This window comes from Mesitornis unicolor, unplaced genomic scaffold, assembly GCF_000695765.1.
Source record: "Mesitornis unicolor isolate BGI_N332 unplaced genomic scaffold, ASM69576v1 scaffold19498, whole genome shotgun sequence".
In the NCBI taxonomy this organism is placed as follows: domain Eukaryota; kingdom Metazoa; phylum Chordata; class Aves; order Mesitornithiformes; family Mesitornithidae; genus Mesitornis; species Mesitornis unicolor.
This window is the reverse complement of record NW_010201380.1, coordinates 5,975-27,209: the sequence shown is the minus strand read 5'-3', so window position 1 is coordinate 27,209 and position 21,235 is coordinate 5,975. Positions and strand designations below refer to the sequence as shown.

The 21,235-nt window shown below is 39.0% G+C and overlaps 1 protein-coding gene across 1 annotated transcript; it reads right to left on the bottom strand.

Annotated features, from left to right (window-relative positions):
• Positions 1–241: 241 nt before the first annotated feature.
• On the bottom strand, positions 242–20,111 carry ZBTB10 (zinc finger and BTB domain containing 10; the record flags this gene model as incomplete). The annotated part of the gene is made up of 4 exons (XM_010190064.1): positions 242–1,475; positions 4,676–4,851; positions 6,984–7,157; positions 19,211–20,111. Coding segments are annotated over 4 exons (1,557 nt in total), but the record flags the coding sequence as incomplete, so codon positions are not given.
• Positions 20,112–21,235: the final 1,124 nt, after the last annotated feature.

Sequence of the window (21,235 nt, the reverse complement as noted above, 5' to 3'; positions counted from 1 at the left end):
GCATTGTTTTGCTTTGGACTTTGTTTTTCTTCTTAAAAAAAATTCAAGCAAATTAAGTCAATTAACCAATTAAATGTAATTGGTTTATATTAAAGACTAGCAACAACCCATTAAGTACAAAAGAATAAAAAATAGTTTGTGTTCATTTGAATGACGAACGATGGGCACAATAGCCTAGTGTCCAATTCACACCACATAAACTAACCAAAACCCGGACAAGGAAGAAATTACCAACCAAAAAGTTGTTTAATATGACACTTTCTCCATTCCTTGTATTTTTATTCTGTGGGACTGAGGTATACACCAGGGAAGTCAGAAGCTTTCAGAGGAGGGAGGGAACATTACTACATCAGTTACTTTTTAGCATGACTATCTGTTCTGACCAAGCGGCAGAAGAGTTATCCATGCTCCGATCAGTCTGTTATTTTCATTATTGGTCATTTCTTCTGCAAGATCATTTTGGAACTTATGAATCAGTAACAACCTTCTTGAAAATTCATAACTGTGAAGAAACAGATGCTAAATTAATGCCATTATTAACTTCTTCAGTGCTTATCACCTATACCAGCTGTCAGCATAGAGCCAAAAGTTTTAAAACCAACTTTCAATACGGTCTTGGTGTTACCTGTGATGCATATTTAAATGATTGGCTTTCACCTATCAGAGTACGGGAGAGGTAAGGTTTGTATGGCAAAGACATGCTTCTGGAAACAAGAACCAGTAGCCCAAATAAGCTTCACTGGTTCACTGACAAAGTACATGTGGATTTGGGAAAGCTGTCTTAGTATTTCCATACCAAGTTGCCATTTTCTTCATTCATGTTAACAGATACATGAATGTGTAACATAAGTACAGTTACTGCTATGTCTGAATAGGACCCAAGTAGCTATATCCTATAAATAATAAAAAATACATTTTTCTTTTGATAACTGACTGTAGATGTGAGGACTCTGTATAATTCAACCAAATGGTTGTATGCTGTACAGTCCTGTGCAAATATCATAAAAAAATTAATAATCCTTTTTTGCTATAAGGCTTTGACCCTACATTTTTCACAGCAACATAACTACCATCCAGCCTGTACCATATTTCGCAAGCCTTCAGTCCAAAAATTCAAATAGTCAATCCATACAGTGTCTGTTTGCAGCACCCTGAAGTCATATGCTCTGTCAGTCATCTAAAGGCATACAAACTTCCCCAGGTTCATCCCATCGAGACTGGTCATTCTGTTCTTCTACATCATCACCAAGCTCTTCATCACCTTCTCCCACTTCATTTTCCTCGTATTCTTCATCCCTAGGGAAATCTGTGTCCTGCACCTGGTCAGCTCCCTCTTGCCCTCCAGGTTGAGATTTATCTGCACAGTCTACACAAACTCCGTAACGGCGTGATCCGTGTCTTATTCCAACGCTGGCTGCTAGCATGAAAATCTTCTTACACACCATACATTTATACTTTTTATCCTTTTTATGCACCTATGGAAGAGATATATTAGCAGATGAAAATATGCATATCAGGTTGTATTTGCATATATTACTGCAAACATAGCTGAATAGCTGCCTGTTCTGTAAGCGCGTCAGTCTGCATTTCATGATTACTCACTGTACAGAACAACGCTCTGAGAGGTACTGAATAGCATAAGCACTTATGCTGCACACAGGGCCATATCTTATCTAGAAAACTGCCTTTATAATTTTAAGTCCTAGAACAATTAAGACCAAGCAAGAGGTATTAAATTCCATGTGAATTCAAAGAACAAGATCCTTCTTCCATGACACCGCCTTCCCAACACAACCAAACCCAACATCTTTCCACATCCCTTTTGAGGATTTTTTTTATCCTGTTGTAGAGTGAGCTTGTGCGTAAAATGAGAAGGCTGCTGTTGACTAACTTGACTAAACAAATTTTAATTCCGAGTGTGAGAGTATGTTACTCATACAAGGTTGCAGAATTCAGCAACCATGTATAAATAGTTATAATCCTGAAAAAAATTAAATTGCAGACTTCCTTCTTATACCTGGTGACCTCACTGCAGGTTAAAACTATGTGCTTAAATATCTCATTTGAGGTCACACTGAGTAAGTTGCCATGTTGATAAAACAAAAATTACCACCCAAAAGATGGGAGGAAAAAAACAAACCCAAGGTCAAGAAACAAATAGTTACTGTAGTCCCTCTGTATAATCAGCGCAGCTGATACTACATGTTTTTTTCTCCAGCCTCTAGACTTGTTATGTTTCAGACAAAGCAAAATGTTTGAGGTGTTTATTGAATGGCACAAAAAAAATTAGGTGGGGGGGAGGAGGGAGTATTCTGAATCCATCAAGAAGAACACGCTTCAGTTAAAGCACAGGACTCCACAGCTATTTTCACCCTGTCTGACTTCATCTCCTTTCCTAGAGGAGGGGAAGGGAAGAACTCTTCAGCTACAAGACTTGGTCAGGAAGATGCTGGTTTTGGCTGGGGTAGTTAATTTTCTTCACAGTAGCTGGTATGGAGCTATGTTTTGGATTTGTGCTGTAAACAGTGTTGATAAAACAGGGATATTTCAGTTACTGCTGAGCAGTGCTTACACAGCATCAAGCCCTCTTCTGCTTCTCACACCACCGGCAAGTAGACTGGGGGTGCACAAGAAGTTGGAAGGGGACACTGCTGGGACAGCTGACCCCAGATGACCAAAGGGATATCCCAGACCATGTCATGTTCAGCATATAGAGCTGGGGGAAGAAGGAGGAAGGGAAGAACATTCAGAGTTACAGTGCATGCCTTCCCAAGTATGCATGATGGAGCCCTGCATTCCTGGAGATGGCTGAACACGTGCCTGCTGCTGATGTGAAGCAGTGAATTAATTCCTTGTTTTGCTTTGCTTGTGTGCAGCTTTTGCTTTACCTATTAAACTGTCTTTATCTCAGCACTCAGTTTTCTCACTTCTACCCTTCTGATTCTCTCCACTATCCCACCGAGAAGAGTGAACAAGCGGCTGTCTGGTGGTTAGTTGCTGGCTGCGATTAAACCACGACAGATACTGCAGGATAGAAACCTGAAGTCCCACTCTACTCTTGCTGGTAGACCAACTACCACCCACTGTTGCCATTTCCTCTGGTGAGCCACAAAGGAACAAGTGGAGTAGCTGCTGGGACATGTTATAGTGTCACCTCTAATAAGGTTATAATGACCTGACTTCCTCTGCCTCACCACAGAGCTGCCCTGTACCTTGACCACCTCCATTACTGCAGTCATCTACATATGCTACAGAACAACTTGTCCTTCAGACTCAGTAACATCACAGTACTGCTGGTCCTGCAGGCATCTAAGCCTTCATCAGGTGGTATGCAAGAAGGCAGGCAGCAGTTAGCAGGGTGGAAAGCTGTGTATCTAAGATAAGAGATGTCCAGTGAATATAAAGATACTGGTTCCAAAATGGATGTAGGACCTATTAGCATACGCCTTTCCTACCTGTAGAGCGGTTTAAGGAATAAATTACTACAGTGGTCTTATAAATATTTTTCAGAATGATATCCTGGTATGTCTCAGGTTATTTACTTTTAATAATATTACTGGCGAACTGAAAGTCCATTTCACGATAGCACAAGCTAGAGAGGAAATTTAGGAAGACTTACACTAAGAGCTCTTTTCTGCATCCACATTAAAACTTGGGAGCTCACAACCACTTTTTCTACTCACTGAGAAACAAAAAGCTAACTGCAAGGAGGCTCTGGAGACTTAGGGAACACCTTCATGAGGGAGCAAATTGGTCTACTGATTCTCAAAGGACTGAGGAAAGCTACCAAAATGGAGCATAAACCGCAATTTACCCCACTCCATGTACTAACCTATTCTGAGTATCTGCAAAACATGTCACAAAATGAGTTTTTTAAAATCACAGCTTGGATAACTGTTACTACCTTCTCACCACCAGTATGATTTTGCTTTTATTACTCCCCTAAAACACCTTGAATTCTATACAGTAAATATTATAAGGAAGTCAGTTTCCTACAGACTAGATAAAAAGTACCTGCAAAATACAGACAGATACTACTTTCTCTGGATCCTCAGATAAACAGTACAAGTCAAATCCTGAGTTATTCAACACGCACAGGACAGGGTAAGCTCAGCTGCTGGTAAGGGTGTTGGTAGAATGGAAGTCAGAAGGAAGTTTACTTTCTGCATCTCAGATATTTTTCATTCCTTCCTAAATCTTAAAGCAGATACTATACTATAGCTTTGTCTAGTTGTGAAACAAGTATTTCAGGACTACCCCAAGATACTGTGAAACTGCCGATTAAAAGGGTGCCCTCACAGAAAATGGTGATGCAGCATTACAGAACAAGCAGACGTGCTATTCTATTGCAGCAACACTAAGCCAAAGTTCCCTTCATTATCTACAGAATACAGAATACTGCATCTCTTTATCATGTCATTTCAAAAATCACCTTGAAATCATCTCTATTAGAATTCCAGCAACTGTCTTGAGACTGCATTTTTCATCAAGAATATAAGAAGTATAGTTAACACAAAGAACTTTATCTTAATCCGTTTTGGATTAAGGTAAAACAATTTACATCATGGCAAATCAGAGAACTGTGTTTCTCCCAGCTACCAAAACATCTGAAAAAAACCACTGAAACCCACTCATACATGTGCGTACATACACACACACACTTGAGGTTACCTACCAAGGAATGTCTCTTTACATGCTCTCTTCGAGTAAACAGCTTCCCACAGATGTCACAACTGAAAGATCTCACTCCTGTGTGAATGAGCAAGTGTCTCTTTAGTGTTCTTCTGTATTTGGCTACATAATTACAGTGTGGACACTTCAACTTGTTCATGATTAAAGCAGAGGAATCGCCTACAAGAAAATAAGCAATCACGAGAAAAGATTATGAAACACACAAAAAACCCCGAACTATTTCAGTATGTTCTGCTTGGTGCACAAAAATAAACAGGTGCCAAAACAATAAAGCATCCACATGACTTTTAATCAGCCAAATCAGGACAATGCCTGTCTGCAGAAACCACAAATACTGGTAGGTTCTGCATGTATGATCTTGCTAAAAATACCTATTTGTAGCCAAGAAATTTTTACTACAGAAGTACAGATCAATTATTTGAAAAGAAGTCTTATTTCAAGAATTGGAGTAAGTTAGCAGTATGCCATTTTCTAGAGGTCACCCACACTGGAAAATACTTTATTCTGGAGTAGAAACCCTCTAGCTCTGTGGCATTTACAGTTACAATCTTTTCTCCCAATATTCTATTTAGAATTATGTACCGGAATTGCCTGCCAAGATCTGACTCTACAAATAAATCAAAAAAGAAAGTATAACTAAACAAGAACTAATATTGACAGAAGGAGTAGGACAGTAAGAGGTAGCCTAATTCTGAAATAGCTAAAAAAGGAAGTTATTGATTCAGATCTCAGCTATTTCTCTACCCAAAACCTGTTTTGGTCTAACAGTAGACAAAAAAAATAAAGACAGCAGAAAAAAAAACTTTTGGAAGTAGCAGTATCCCACTTCTTCCTTATGATGGAAGAGAACTATTTACATATCCTTGGATCAAGGATAACATAGCTTGCTCAAAAGATACGTGCAAAACAGGTTTACTACAGCTGCCTGTTACTGTGTGAAATAGAAAAAGCACAGGATGCTGTGACAGCTACGAAGGTGGCCACACAGGAATACAAGGATTATTTTGAGAATAGGGTACTGACTCGACTTACTACAGGTGAGATAATTTATGAACATGACTGTAACCATCTAGAAGCATCCACAAAGCACTGGCTAAGTCTACATGACTGTATGTTTAAGAGTTTCTAATATTCATGCTGGCAGAAAGCAAGCCATAGCAATTGTGCACTATGTGTATGGGCCTGCATGCCTATATGTAGCATGCCTCCTCCCAGCTTCCAAATCCACCACAACACGGAAGTTAAATTTTGCTAATATTGAAAAGTTTGCCTTGGTGTATCAGAGCACTCATGCAAACTGCATGTCAACAACTACAATATCAAATAATGGCTTACATGAAGAAAAGTAAGTTCAAAAAAGGTTTTAAATTGCAGTCTTACACACATCAACAGGGGTATGACAGACAGGCAGACATCAGGTCTGTAAGATATATGGAAATTTGATGGTTTAAGAACTGCCAGACCTCTTAAGACCCAAGTTCTAATTCCTTGCCTGCTAGTGAATTCCACCTTCTGATGATCCAATTTCTTCCACTGTAAACCCCAAAATATTTAAAGTAAATCATAAACTGCATCCCAGTAATAGCTCAAGGTATTACAGAGAGGAAGCAGGCATTACTATTACTCAGTCCTTAAGATCCTCTTTCTACTTAACACTTCATGTATTTTAAGGATCTAGCAATGATTCTTTTAGAAGTGGTAGGTTTTTTGGTATGTTTTCAGACAGAAAAATAATTAGAGGTAATTGCTTGCTTGAACTACTAAGGAACGGACATAAACTGTGAAAGGGTAGGTTACATAGCACAGGTTTGACTGAAGAGAGCTTTAGTTATGGCTGCATTGAATTAAAAAACTTTTATTGCAACATGGCTGTTTTTTTTTTTTAATAGCAAGAAGTATGCTCAGAGGCTTACTTTTAAAGTTATATTTAACTTTGTATCTTCATCATGCAAGTGTTCAATTTCAAAGCCCATTTATCTGTAGTTGGCTTACTAAGGGCGGGGGGAAGCTAGCAATCATTGAAGATCTCGGGTATATTCCGGCACATACAAGAGCTGATATAAATCATGTTCTATTTTCACTTTTCCATACATTTTAATTCCTCCTTCTCCATCCAAGGAAGTACTCCTATTTACATTATCCAGAAAGGCAAAGGATATGAAAGATTATTTAAACACTTAATCTTATAAATCTCTAAACAAATTAATCAAATATTACCAGCAGTGACACAGAAGACAAAGAACCCGTATCAGAGACAAAAACACAACCTTCTCTCCATCAGATATACTTGCCATTTTCCCAAGCTTCTTTTGGCCAAGAGTCTGGCAGCAGTCCGTACTTGAAGTCACTTGAAGTACCTGGCAACAGGCCATACTTGAAGTCACTTGTAGTGCCTGGCAACAGTCCGTACTTGAAGTCACTTGTAGTGCCCGGCAGCAGCCCATACTTGAAGTCACTTGAAGTACCTATTACAGACACAGTCTTACTTTAGCTTCATGTTGTTTCGCAAAATATGTATCCCTTTTTAAACTGTGACAAAGAAGTTTCAAACCTTCAAACAGTAATTATAATATTTTCATATAATCTTCAATACTGAAATAAAGAAATAACTGCATTCCTAATTTCAATGAAATTAAACCTCTGAACTACTCTCCACAGCACATTTTCCTCTCCGCATCCTAATAAAAAAATCAGTCTTTTTCACCCTACATGACCATTTATGATAAGGTTACTTATACTTTCATTGTCATTATGACAGGGCTAAAATGTCCTCCACTGGATTACCTTTAAAATTGCTTTGTGCAGTGACTTCATCTGGACTACCACAGGCAGTCTAGTTGCTACAAAAGCTAAAATTTTTACTGGAAGGCTGATTTTCTTTATTGCCTTAAAATATCTCAGTGGTATATAAAGTGCTTTAAATACCTTTATTTATATAACGTATCCTACAGCTACGTCTAAATCCTTTTTTGAATAATCATCTCCATTACTCTATAACCACATCAATTCAAGAGACCATAATTACTTACACCAGCTTATGACTAGTTGATGTATTTATATTTGGTTTTTAGACAAGCTCTGCATGCAGTTTGTGTGTCCTTCATAGCTTTTTTCCTCTTTAAAAGAACAAAATAATTCAGAAGTGAACAGTGCCTTAAAAAGAGGATCCTTGCTTGTTTAATTCTATACTTTTGTGAAAACTAAGAACTGCATGAGTGAATATGGAATCACAGAGCACTGAGAAGAGAACTATAAATAGTACACAAGAAAGCTGCACTGGTTATTTGACAAAATCGTATTTGTGGGTCAAAGACTCTTCTGGCAAGAGTGCAATCAATCTTCCTCCCAATCCCCAAGACAGGAGCTTGTTGGAAAACATGAACTCATAAATCCATTACTTTTCTCACAGGCACACAGTTTATTTAATAAACAAACTGCAGTGGAAACTGGCAGATCTCCTTTTATTTGCCTGGATGGTACTTAGGTCCTCACACTGGATTCCCAATGTCACTGTTGTGTAAAGTCTTGAGAAGGGCTTCATAGCAAATAGATGCTCTTTTACTTTCAGGTCTGTGAATGTACACTTTAATAGTCCAAAAATACTTTCTCCTTTGTCCCTCATGCTGCTCACTCTAAGGATTTTTCCAGGAAAGGGAATTGTCTTAGCATAAACTAGAATTTCATGCAGTTAGTGGTAAGCTACACACTGAAACACTCACAACTTACAGTTTTACTGGAAAAAAGTACAGATTACAAATCCTCACAGCATTAGACATACACAGTAGTTACTTTTACTGCTCAGGCAGCATTACAGTTGACAGTGGAGGTTTCATCTGCAACACAAGACAACAGTTCAAAAGGAAATCAACTAACAAATAGGAAGCTTACAACTTTATCCTATCCATTAGAGAATGGTAAGTGATAAGCAAAGCTGGACCACAACTGCCGAAGTAGGTAGATTCAATCGGAGCTTTTAAAAAGCAGAGCTCGAGTGGACAAAGGAAGAGAAACCCCAGTGTTTTAGCTAACCCACCTACCTATTTTGGTATAGAAAGAAAGAAGGGGAAGGGAAGGAACTAAATCTCCCTCTCCTTAAAGAGACAAAGTAGTGACGAAAGAATTTCAATTCTTCTTAATTTTTTTGATTACTGACACTAATAGCTGTTGTTATGTCCAAAAGAGGTAAGAACTCCTTACGCTAATTTGGAGCTATGGACTCCAGCAATGGCATCTCACAACAGCTCAAGGAACATAACACAGATACCCTACAGACATGCCAACTACACATTCCTTTGAGGTGAGCAGTAAAACTTCCTTTTGTAATACACAAGAAAGGATTAGTGAAAAAGCAGCATTGTACAGTTCTGCACAAGAGCAAAGATGACTTGACCTCAAGCTTAAAAGGCTCCAAATAAAAGCAAGCTTCAGGATCTAGCAGGGAAAAACAATAAAACCACTTTTAGAACCCCTTTAAATTTTTAGACCTTTTCTTTACAGGTTTCTCCCCTCTAACAGAACTGTCCTGGCTCCAGCTGACCAGGAGGAGATCAATTATTACAATATTTTAATCACTTTTCTCCCCCTTACAGGAGAAGCATCTGCAAGATCAAAAGACCTAACCTTTACTGCTCACCGATGTAATGTATATACTGTTTATAGACAATATTGCATAGCTTCCTTCAAAATAAACATACATCAAAAAGAGTTGTACCAAACAGAACACATTTATAACACTGTCCTTTTTACAGTTCTGGATCTAAGACAACACCAATTGAATTTCATTTGGAACACTTATGCTCACAGCTGGTATTGAAGTTTGAGAAAAGTTAGGAACTCATATCCCTGCACAGGTCTAGATCTTAGCATAAAACTCAGCATAGAGCCAAATAAACTTAAAAGGTGCAGTTAATGTAGATAATAGCTACTAAATCTTTCTACCTCCAATTTGACAAGAAGACCTGCTACAACATGAAAGAACACCGGCACAGATACCACAAGAGATAAGAGGTTGCTACAGACACTTCAGTCTCTGCACAGTACAGGACTAAGTAGATCATAATTAAACCTAATGCTTATTCTTAGAATAATTCATTGACCTAGAAAACCTGCTTTCTAGATTAAGCCCACAGAGCGTGTTCAAAACAAAACAACCAAAAAAAGGGCATTTTTAATATCCAATGGCTTATCTGTACAGGAAAGACAGGAATTACATATAGACCAGGAATTGGAAGTGCACCACCTACCATCCTCTGGTTTCCCCAGGTGGACATAAGGTAAGCTGTCGACTGCAGCTGAGCCCAGTATAAGCTGTTATGGACCCCTGTGCCTCATAACATTTCCCATTCCTCCTCCCACCCAGGCTACTGCCCCCTGAAACCTGCTTGCAAAACTGCAGCTATAGTCAGCATCTAACCTGTTCCTGGCAAAATAAAATTTAAAAAATTAAAAAGGTAAAAATTAAATAAAAAATAATACAAATAAAACAGAATACAGATAAGATTAACAATTAGCACTAAAATTCTCAAGGTGTCAATTTGAGAAGAGATGCAGTCTGAAATACAATGAAGTGGCTGCGTAGGCTTTTACACAACTAACAAAAACTTTATGGAAAGTTTTTATATTCTACTGTGTTTGCTTTCAGGGAAAAAAGATAACCAGAAGTCAGATACACTGATTTTCAGCTTTGAAGACAAGAGAGAGTGGATTATCACCAGAAAGAGAGAAAGCATCTGAGCTGAAATGTCTCTAGCGTGACAAGTTTTGCTTTTTTCCTGTAACTAGAAATATGTTGATTTTTGGGGAAGAAAAGGAGACTTTGCTGAGCCAGGGATGATCAAGGAGATTAATGAGAACAACAACAATAGAAGCTACTGAACAGGTCATTACAGAAAGGGACATGGATGTATGTTGTGCTGAGGGAGAAGATGCAAAACTTCGCATTACCTACAGGTGTCTGTAATGAGCTTAACTTCTGTATTCTTAATACATATTGCCACTAAAAAAGTGCCAGAAGAGGAATAAAAGGAATACTATTATTTTTCCACCAAGTTTTCTGACATTGATTGTTCATTCAGATCAACTAAAAAAGGCAGAAACTGGACAGGATAAGCAATTAAGCCATAATTTTCAAGGATTGTAAAGAGAGCGGTGGTCATCTACTGATACAATCTGGATTGCTATCAGAGAGCTGGATTTGTTGCTTATGTTAGGTGACATGACAGAAGAAAACAGCACTGCCAAGGCTGACAAACTGGGAAGGTGAGGAAAGAAAATATATTGTACCTCATTTGTTCCCAGAGTATTACTCACATCTTTAACCTTACTTCTGAAAAGGCATCAAACCATATTACTTCTCAACTGCTTCTTGCAACAGAGGGCTCTGACAAACTTAAGACATTTTGCCAATGCAATCTAACTTATACTGTATGTACTGTTCACAATTGCTCTTAATTTTTACTATTTCTCATTCATGGGGAAAAAAAAATCCAACTCCTTATTGCCTTGCTTATGGAGGCAGACTTATCACCAACTAACCCTGCCAGAGGACCATCAACTGATGCCAAATATATAACCCACTCGCTTTTTCAACTTATCACGTACTCCCTGAAAAACGGGTGCCATTCAGATCAGAAAGCCATTTTGCTGATCTCTCCCCATAAAGGCTACACCAGTGAAACACAAGATAGTAAGAGCTTTCCTAATCCAGATCATTTATTTGTGAGGGAGTTACTGTTCTCAGGGACTACCACAAACTCAAAGAAAAACTGAGGTCTGAAAGGACTGCTGAAGGTCACCTAGTTCAACTCCTACTCACAGCAGGGATAACTTCAAAGCTGGACAACACACTGCTTTGGACCTTGCCAAGTTTTAAGTATCTACAAGGACAGACGATTTCATAAACACTCTCTGAGCAATCTATTCCAACACAATTGCTCCAATGGTCAGCAGTTTCCTTCACATACAACTGAAATTTCCTTAGCTATAACTTACGACAACTGACTCTTGCCCTTTCACAGCACACCTCTGAAAAGCACCCAGGTTCATTTTCTCTATAATCCCCCTTAAGGTGGTAGAAGACAGCTGGTAGATCCCTCAGCTTTCTCATACTAAATAAATAAATCCAGTTCCTCAGCCTCTCCTTGAATACGTTCACCACCTCCCTAACCACTTTAGTGTCACTCCACTGGACTTCTTCCAGCTTGCTGCCATCTTTCTTGTACTGGGCTGCACTAAACTGGTCACGGTATTTCAAATGTGGTCTTGACAGTCCTGCTGGCTATGTTCTTGCTAATACCAGCACTACAAAGCTAGTTCATTGTTCCTCCCGTGCACCACCAACTTATGTTCAGCTTGCTGTCCACAAGGACCCCCTGGTTCTTTTCCACAGTTAATACACAGCCACTCAGCATTCAGCTGGTAGTGATGCACAGGGTTACTTCCAGATGCAGGACTTTGTCCTTGTACAGCATCTTTGAGGTTCCTGTTGGCCAATTCCTGTGGACTGCTGAGGTCCATCAGAACAACAGCCCAGCCTTGCCCCCTAGCATATCAACCATTCCTACCAATTTGATGTCATCTGCAAACCTGCTGAGAGCATCTTCTGCCCTACTATCCTGATCACTGCTCAAGTTGTTAAACAGTATGAACCCCAGTAAGCTATTTTCAGAAAAATAGCTCTTCTTGACTTCACTGTCAAGAAAATACCTTCAGCCATAAACTTCTGGACTATGCTGTAAGCTCAAGGGCCAGATCACAAACACTGCAAACAACTCAATTTAAGGATGTGCCTAGAGAGACTTCTCAAGTAAAGTATTCAAGAGATAACTCAGACTTTGTAATATAAACATTTCACATTCCTTTTTCATCAAGTCTTGAAAGACAACTGCTGCTTAACATAGTCTTTTTTTTCCCCAGCTTTAAAGATGATTTTTTAGAAAATGTCCTCTCAAACCCCCTTGAGCCTTGAGAATACCAGAAGTGACTCAAGTTCTGCAATTTTGGCTTCATTTTTACAGTAAAAATGGTAACTGATCTTGCTAGCTGCCCTCTCCATTGTTCCCAGTACAGGATGAAGCTTGTAATAACAAAGCTGCACCAATGGTGGTTGATGTGAAATTGTTGATGTGAAACTGCTGAGCCAACTCAAGCACCACAATGAGCTTTAAGGTAAATGCAAAGTATAAGCTACCTATGCTAAAGTACTGTACATTTACTATAAGCTTGCTACACTATGAACGCATTTCTCTAGTTGGACATTTTTACCGATACCTGCCAGAAACTGGCACAAGAACTGGCACCTGCCTCTCTCCACCCTAAAAAACCGACTGCAAGTTCTGTACACAACAATTCCAGAATGTGCACAGCGTTAGGAGTTGGGCAGTGAGTAAAACTACTCAGCCAGGACAGACAACCTGAAGGAACAGTCTTTCAGTAAAACTACAGGCCATTTAAACTATTCTACTCAGCTACCAACCCCGAGGATAACCTACCCCTTTCCTCAAATTTAAAAGCAAACCAACCCAACCAAAGCTACACAACACACTAAGACTTGCACAGCCAGAGTAACTGAACAGCAATTGATCAATTTATACTTCCATAAACTCTTACATGACAAAGTCACTCTAGTGTAATAGTGCTCTCTCACAGGGAGTTATGGCAGTGTAACTGAATTTAACAGGCCTACCAATGCAGAAATCCTACAGGTTAAATAAGAAACCTAACACTGTTTTTCTGTACCATATGTCAGTTAAGACATAAAGGATATTTTTAAAGTCCTTTAACAGTCTTTTAGCTTCATAAGTATTATATGGGAATGGACAGGTATGTGAAGACAAGCATGTAGGAGATATGAGGGCTGTGTATAAAAACAAGACTTTCTAGGGAAAGCTTTTTAAAGAAAGTTGTAGTCTCATCATCACAATAGTTTAGAAAAGCTCCACACTACTCTGAAAATCAGTACAATCCAAAAAGATCTGAAATATCTGGAGTAAAAACACTTTCACTGCTCAGCATGTGATAAAATTAATTAGATTTGACTTACTGGGCTACATCTTTGAGATGCAGGAGGGAAGCTAGCTCAAGAAATAGCACAGTTAACTTCTGTGGCTAGAGTTATGTTCCCCCAGATGAATCAAGCCCCTGGTTTTCTTTATCTGTGGATTTGCTGCCATCATCATTCACCATTTTGTAATGGGGTAGCAGGAAAAAAAAAAAATCAAATCAGCACTTCAGAGTGACAATTTTTATTACACTGAAACAAAAAAGTTTTCAGGCAGAAAAGGTCTGTATACACCAGATATGTCAGGAGGAAGGAGCCAGGCTGCTCTCAGTGATAGGAGAAGGTGCAATGGGAGCAAGCTGGAGCATAGGAGGTTCCATGTGAACACAAGGAAAAGCTTTTTCACTGTCAGGGTTACAGAGCACTGGACCAGGCTGCCCAGAGAGGCTGTGGAGTCTCCTCTGGAGACATTCAAGACCTGCCTGGACGTGTTCCTGTGTGACCTAGTCTAGGTGATCCTGCTCTGGCAGGGAGGTTGGACTGGATGATATTTTGAGGTCCCTTCCAACTCCTAAGATTCTGTGATAACCTTCATCCTCAACCCATCCACCTCTTTTTTTTTTTAACATAAAAAACAAGTAAAGAAAAGAAAGAAAAAACCCAAACACAACAATAACATATAGAACATCACTTAAAGTTGTAAGGTCAGTGGCTGACCACACCATGAGAATGTGAGGATCTACCTGACTTTCAGATCATCCTCAGGAGAGGTAACTTTAATGAATGGGGAAGAGGCTGATACCCAGGTGTCATACTTTCTTTACATGACTTCTAAAAACCTATGGGGCCTTCAATACCAGGTTACATAGGGAATGGGGCAAATAAAGAGGTTAAATATCCATTAAGCAATTTATATCTTTCAATCAGGGTATCAGCTGGAGATCTGAGACTTCTAATACCATGGAAGAGTAGGGGAAAAAAGCTTAATTTCCTTATACTGTTTTTTTCCTTTGTAACTCAGATAGACAAGTGGGGTTTATCCCAACAAGAAATATATACAATGTTCAGATAACGCCAATCTTGGTTTCTTCAAATACAAAGTGACCTGTCCTTATTTTACAGTCCTGATCAAATTGTGTTATGGTGCTCCCTCACATCGTTAGTAAAACTGACCAGCACTACATTTGTGTAAGCAGATTTACCTGCTGGTTGTACCCTTCTGAAAAGTAGTTGCTTCTATGGTAAGCTGAATTAAATTCCTTGAGAGCCCCTACAAAACCATTCAGGAATCCTCTGGGTCCACAAAACAGCTGTTTTCATCCTGGCCTTGTTATCCTTTCCCCTCACTCCCACCATAATACAGCATCATCTATCCTGAAAATCATGGTTACAAATAATCCAGTGGTAGCCTCATAAAGCTATTGGGATATTACATACAAGTTTATTTAAGAATCAACACAGCTCTGGAAAACATAAGCAATACTTCACAGCTGTGTTCTGAAGCCTGAGAATAGGACACTTGTACTCCAAAAAACAGGTCCAAATGAAAAACAAATCCAAGAAGTAATACAAATATATTAAAAACGATAAACAGACATTAAGAATGCTATGAATTAGAATCACTTCTATGAACTGGAAACTTACTAAGAGATGCTGACTGACTGCCCTGTTATTTTCACCATGGTAAATGGTTAATTGTAAGACACACCACAGCTATAAACCGTAAAGACATTTTTAGATGATTATCAACCAGAAAGGAAGATAGTAAGATAGACAGTAAGTAACATTCAGGGTGAAGAAACCCAGCTATTTTAATTAACATAGCTAAAACTGGAGAATGCTTTAAAGCTTCAGAAAGAGTAGGTAAATGAAGTAACAGTACATACAATTTTAAATCCATCTCAACTTCACTGAGTTTTTGAAGCTCACCAAAGTGCTACTTTTACAGGGAAGGTATTAAATATAAACACACCAGCAACAAAGGTGAGAGGAAGGAGAAACTGACACATCCTCATGGATACCTGTAGGAAAACTCAAGTTCAGCAAGAAGCAGTTTAACATGTTTGTTTTACTGGGACAAGAGGGGTAGCAGATATTTGACAACAAAAGCTTTCTGAACTAATACTCATCTAGCAGTACTCATCTGGAATGTCCATTTACTACATAATTCAAGGTAGGGGCCTTTGGGGTAAGTTTTTGTAGTGAGAGAAGTGTTCTTAAATAGGCTTCCCCACTATATCTATGGTATTTCTTTCCCCTCACAAAAACACCAGACAACTCAAAACCACAACCAAGGACACAGCAAATCACTTCGCTTGTAAATGGACGTCTCATAACCACAGCTGGTGCTGGTGATCCTCATCAGCACATGACAAAGAACACTAGTAGAAGCTCATTCTTTCCCTTTTAACCACCAAAGGGACAGCACACTCCTTAGCTCTCATCACAAGAATTTGCTATTCTTTCTTTTTCTTCTCACAGCATAGCCTTGTATCTACTCCAGAAGATATTTTCTTATGCATTTTTTAACTCCCAGTGCCTTTTATTTTTGGTAGCTTTTCATCTCCACAAGAAATTTAATCCACAACTAAGAAGTTACCATATAACCTGCTGGTTACTCTACAACTCATTCTTGTCATTTTTCCAATTCTCCACTCCTCCCTCTTGCACTTTTGCTTTGGTGTAGAGGGAACACTTGAGAGAAGAGTATTAAGAGTGAAATCCAGCTGCAGAGTGAAGAAAAAGCTAGCCAGCAGTAGAGGAGAAAGAACATCAAATGCTGAAGCACAGACTATGGGTGAAAGTAAACTATACCAAACCCTATTTCCAATATCCCTTCTTGTTTCAAAGAACATGCAGGCACATAAGAACTTCATAAAAGTAAAGGTCTTATTAGAATATTAATAATATATACAGCTTCCAGAATAGTTCTAACATTGGAAGAAAATTTAATTATTTACTTGGGACCACCAAGTAGATAACTGACATTATTTAAAAAAATAACATTTTTAAAATAAAATAAAAAATAATTAAAGTAAAATAAATAAAATAAGAAATCATGAAATAAACTACCCCCTGCAATCACAGAACTTTCAACAGCTTTGGACAGAAATCACAGCACAAATTCAGTGTGTGCCTAGCATCTAATACAGCTCTTTTCATCAAGATGTCACGTGAATGCATATTATAGTTTAATACTTTAGCACAATGAGTTACTGGAAACCTTTGTGCTTCTGTCTGAAGAAAAACTGAACAAGGACTAAACTTATTTACTCATGACTACACCGCCCATAACCTCCATTATTTCTTCAAGAAAGCTCCACAACACCTATTCAAATTCTGCAGAAGACAAACAAGTATTTATTTATGTTGCTGGGGACATCATTCAGTAGACATTCTCTATGGTATTTCCAATGGTAAAAGATGTTGAATATCCACCCCATACAAATAAAACAGAAATCACATGCTACATTGTGTTAGAAATTTCATGTCCATGCAATTAAAATACAGGTCCTCAGCCCCTGCATCAGACCCTCTGCTGCCCTTCTTCATGGCACTGCAACTAAGTGTATTAGCAAGTGTAGCCCAACACAAACAATTTGTTGTGGGGCTGATGAGGACTCAACATCCCCACTATACAAATCTAAAGGTGCTTTAATTAATGCTAGATCTAACCTGGTGCTGTGGACCCAAGAGCTGTTAGCAGTTGGCATGCAAAAGGCATGTTTCTGAAACACAGCTTCTATTTTCAGCCAGAAGAAATCCTGTGTAGCCTAAGAAAGCTTAGTAAAAGATCAGGAAATTCACTTTACAAGTGCACACTCCCAAGTTGAACTACAAAGCTGAAGTAGACCCACCCACAGAGTTTAGAGATGGAGACTAGAGATAAGCAGACCTCTGAGGCACAATGAATGTTGGCTCTTCAGCACAGCTGCTTCTCCAGAAGTGCTCCTGTTATGCCGCACTACTTCCTAACTATAACTACATCATAACTAACTCTAAGGATGCTCTCTGGTACTGGCTCCCTCTGCTCATGTGCGAGATGTACACATCCATAGCTCCAGTCTGCATGTCTGTACTGTCACACATCATTCTGGTACCCACACACATGCACTGGCAGTGCACAGCACAGCGCAGAAACACCACGTCCCCTGCTGGGCTACTGTTCAGGTACTGCCCGAACACCTCAGCAGCTGCTGGCCAGGCAGACCAACGTTTGCACACTGTGGGCAGAGGTATCTCAGGGGCCCCAGAGAAATGGCCTGTTCCTGCTGCTATGGAAAGGACTTGTTTTCAAAAGCCATGTTTTCAAACAAGTATAGAGGTACAGGAAGAAACCAAAGCCATCCTTCCTTCCACCAAAGTAAATATAGGTTCCTAGACTCTCCCAGAACTCAACTCAGGTTGCTTTCAAATCTGTTTTGTCACTGGAACACAAAAATACCTGGAAATATTCTATAACCACAGGTGTGAGTCCTGGTTTCTCTCCCCCACCCAGGAAGCAGAGGATATCCACAGTCCCTTGATGTTTGAAGGGGACATACATTTCAAAATGCTTTAGAAACAGATACATCTAAAGAACTTCATTCCAGCTATGTCTCAAATCCACCTTCAATATGACTCCTAAATTGGGTTAAGTTTTCAGAACTTCTAATTCATCTAAAAATGATGCAGGTAAATGGCAGTACTTCAAATATATACCTCCACTATTCATAGTGTATGATAATAATTTTAAAATTAAAACCTGAACTTAACTACCTTGTCCCAAATTGCAATTGCACTGTGAACAATCTGCTCATAATTCTTTGTGTGGCTGTATTTGTTTAGCAAACAGACATTTAATCTTATTCCAGCATTTACATCAACCAGAGATACTTAAGGGAAAAAACAAAAATCTTATTAATTCAGTCACTCTCAGGATTTGTTTAAAGAACAGTTCAACAAAAAGATACTCCCTCTACTATGTCATTGTGGCATCTCCTTCCAATCTGTTCCACAAATCTGCTTTAAGTGTTTCTGTTATACTAGTCAGGATTAGACCATTTTGTAGCTTCCCAGATACAATTTACAATAAACAGCAGCAGAAAGCTGACTTTGTTTCCAAGTGACACTCAAGCGAGGGAAATTCCCATAAAAATCTTTTGCTGGTGTAGAGAAGGAAATTATAAAGGCTCTTCTGGTGCAACCAGTTACCACCCGGTATCACTCCTTGATTTTGTGCCTAACAGTGGCTACAGATTAAATGTAAATCTAAGAATTTTAGTTTCTACCAACCGGTAAGGATCCCCAACTCAAGCATCAAATGCAAACAGCATCTTCCATACTGCAGGGCACAGCATTGTCACTCCTTTCTCCAGCTGAAGATACACCCAAGGTGGAGATTCAGATTACTGATTTGGTAAACTGACTGGTGTGCTGACCTTACTAAAAGAACCCATCCAACAAACCTTTATAAAAGTTACATTGTCACATACTTCATTCAATAATTAAATTACATGACTGACATTAAGCAGCACTTACCTGCTTCTTCTTTAATAAATGACAAGTCTTCTTCTGGATATGGGACTGACGGTTGCAACACCGAGCAATCTTCTGAGTTCTCTTCAGCATTAGGTGGTATATTATAAATAAATCTCTTTGCAGTTTGGTTTTTCCTTCTTGCTTTTCCAGGTTCTTGAACTGATTGTCCTTGTGCGCCCATGTCATTCCATACGAAAACTTTTCCCTCACCTTGAGATTCATTTTCAGCCATTTCAGGCGAGCTGTCCTGGACCCAACTGCAGTCATTCATTTGGTAGCTTTCCATTTGGCCCTCATCAATAGGGTAAGCATCATTCTCAGTTTTTATGCTACTTGCCAAGTTGGTAAGGTTTCGCGTTGCCCAGAAGCTGGCAACTTTCTGATCCCTTGGAGACAAACCATCCCTACTAACAGATCTTCTGTTGTAATCCACTACAACGGTCTCCGGAGCTTCTGATTTTATACTTATGTTTAAGGCATCTTTAATGAAGTTGCGGCAGGACTGGACAACCTCCGTCATCTGAAGGTAGCTGGCCACTGACATCACTTCAATTGCATTTTGGCTCGTAAGCACGAGGTTACCAGAATATAAGAAGTCCAAGATGACAGAAAAGCCTTGAACAGCAACAACGTCTAAATAGGTAACAGTGGTTTGGTTACGGCTTTCTTTGTTTGTAAAGCAATACAGAGTCTTAAAGAAGCGGCTGCCTGCAACCAGGATGTTCTTGTGAGCTCTGAAGACCCTCCCACTCACCACAATATTAACATCGCAAAGAATGCCTTTCTTCCTCTGCTCGTTGAGCTCTTGCAGGAGCTGATAGCAGTAAGAGTTCTCATTTGGCCTGCTGTTAAAATCACAGTATCCTTCTTCATTATTCAGTTCTGATGGTAACTCCGACTCCTGCAATTAAAAAAACCCACAACCACAGTTAGCTCTTAATGAATGCTCTCCTTAGTCCTCTGACACAATAATAAGGATATGAAAATAAAATAGAAAAGAAGTTTTAAAAATAGTTTCAACAACGTTGTGGTTTTGGTCATAAAGGCAGGCAGGGATATATAACTAAAAAATATTTCTGAAAACTAAGAATCACAATCTCATTCTGCACCCTGCACTCCCAAATCTGGAACAAAAACAGAACTAGCGAAATTGCCTTGAAGGCAAAGGAAGTGAAATTTTGGCCAAAAGTAAGGAAAGGTTTAGTTGAGTGTGAAGAACTTGTTTTTCTTAACCCACATACATTAAAGATTCAGGAGTCTCTTTCCAAAGACTAGTTCTTCCAAAGATGGTTCTCACATATTTAACCCCCCATCCTCTCCTAGAAACCTCCACTTAAATGGGTAAGTAGAACCTTGACAACTGATTCAACATTTTCTCATGCTGAGAGATGAATACATAAAGATTAGGTCTCTATCTCACAATCTGTCTTACATGTTTTAAAGAAAATGTCTTACTGAAGTAGTTATAAAGGCAGATACACAGTTCTTACACAGTTCTACAAGGTATGCACTTACTCATTTTAGGCAGGTTTAGGATTAAATAGCTGTATTACATGACAAGTGGACATGGTATCACAGGTGACCAAACAAAATCTAAGCTTCCATTACAAGACTTTCTTGAGTCAAGCTTCACTGGAACATTCCAGTAACACCACCTTTAACTGGAACATACTTATTATACAGACAGCCTGTACTTGTGTGTCACTCTGTAACCATGGTAAAAGTAGCATTGGACAATCCAACACCAAGAAATCAGCTGCTATTAAAGATTAGTTCTGACAGTGAGAGGCTGGTAAGAAACAAGAGATCTGAACTGGAATTTAGAACACTTAGAAAAATGCGTAACTGGTGTTTAGACAATGATGATTCAGAGCTGCTAGAAAGCAGCAGCTGGAATAAAGCACAAAACACCACTGACTGGCATATTTGCAACCCTACTTATATTGATTGATATGTGCTGCCACCAAGAGCAGCGACGATGACAAAGTCTGTTTTATACTGAATTTGTAAGACTCTCTCTTCTTC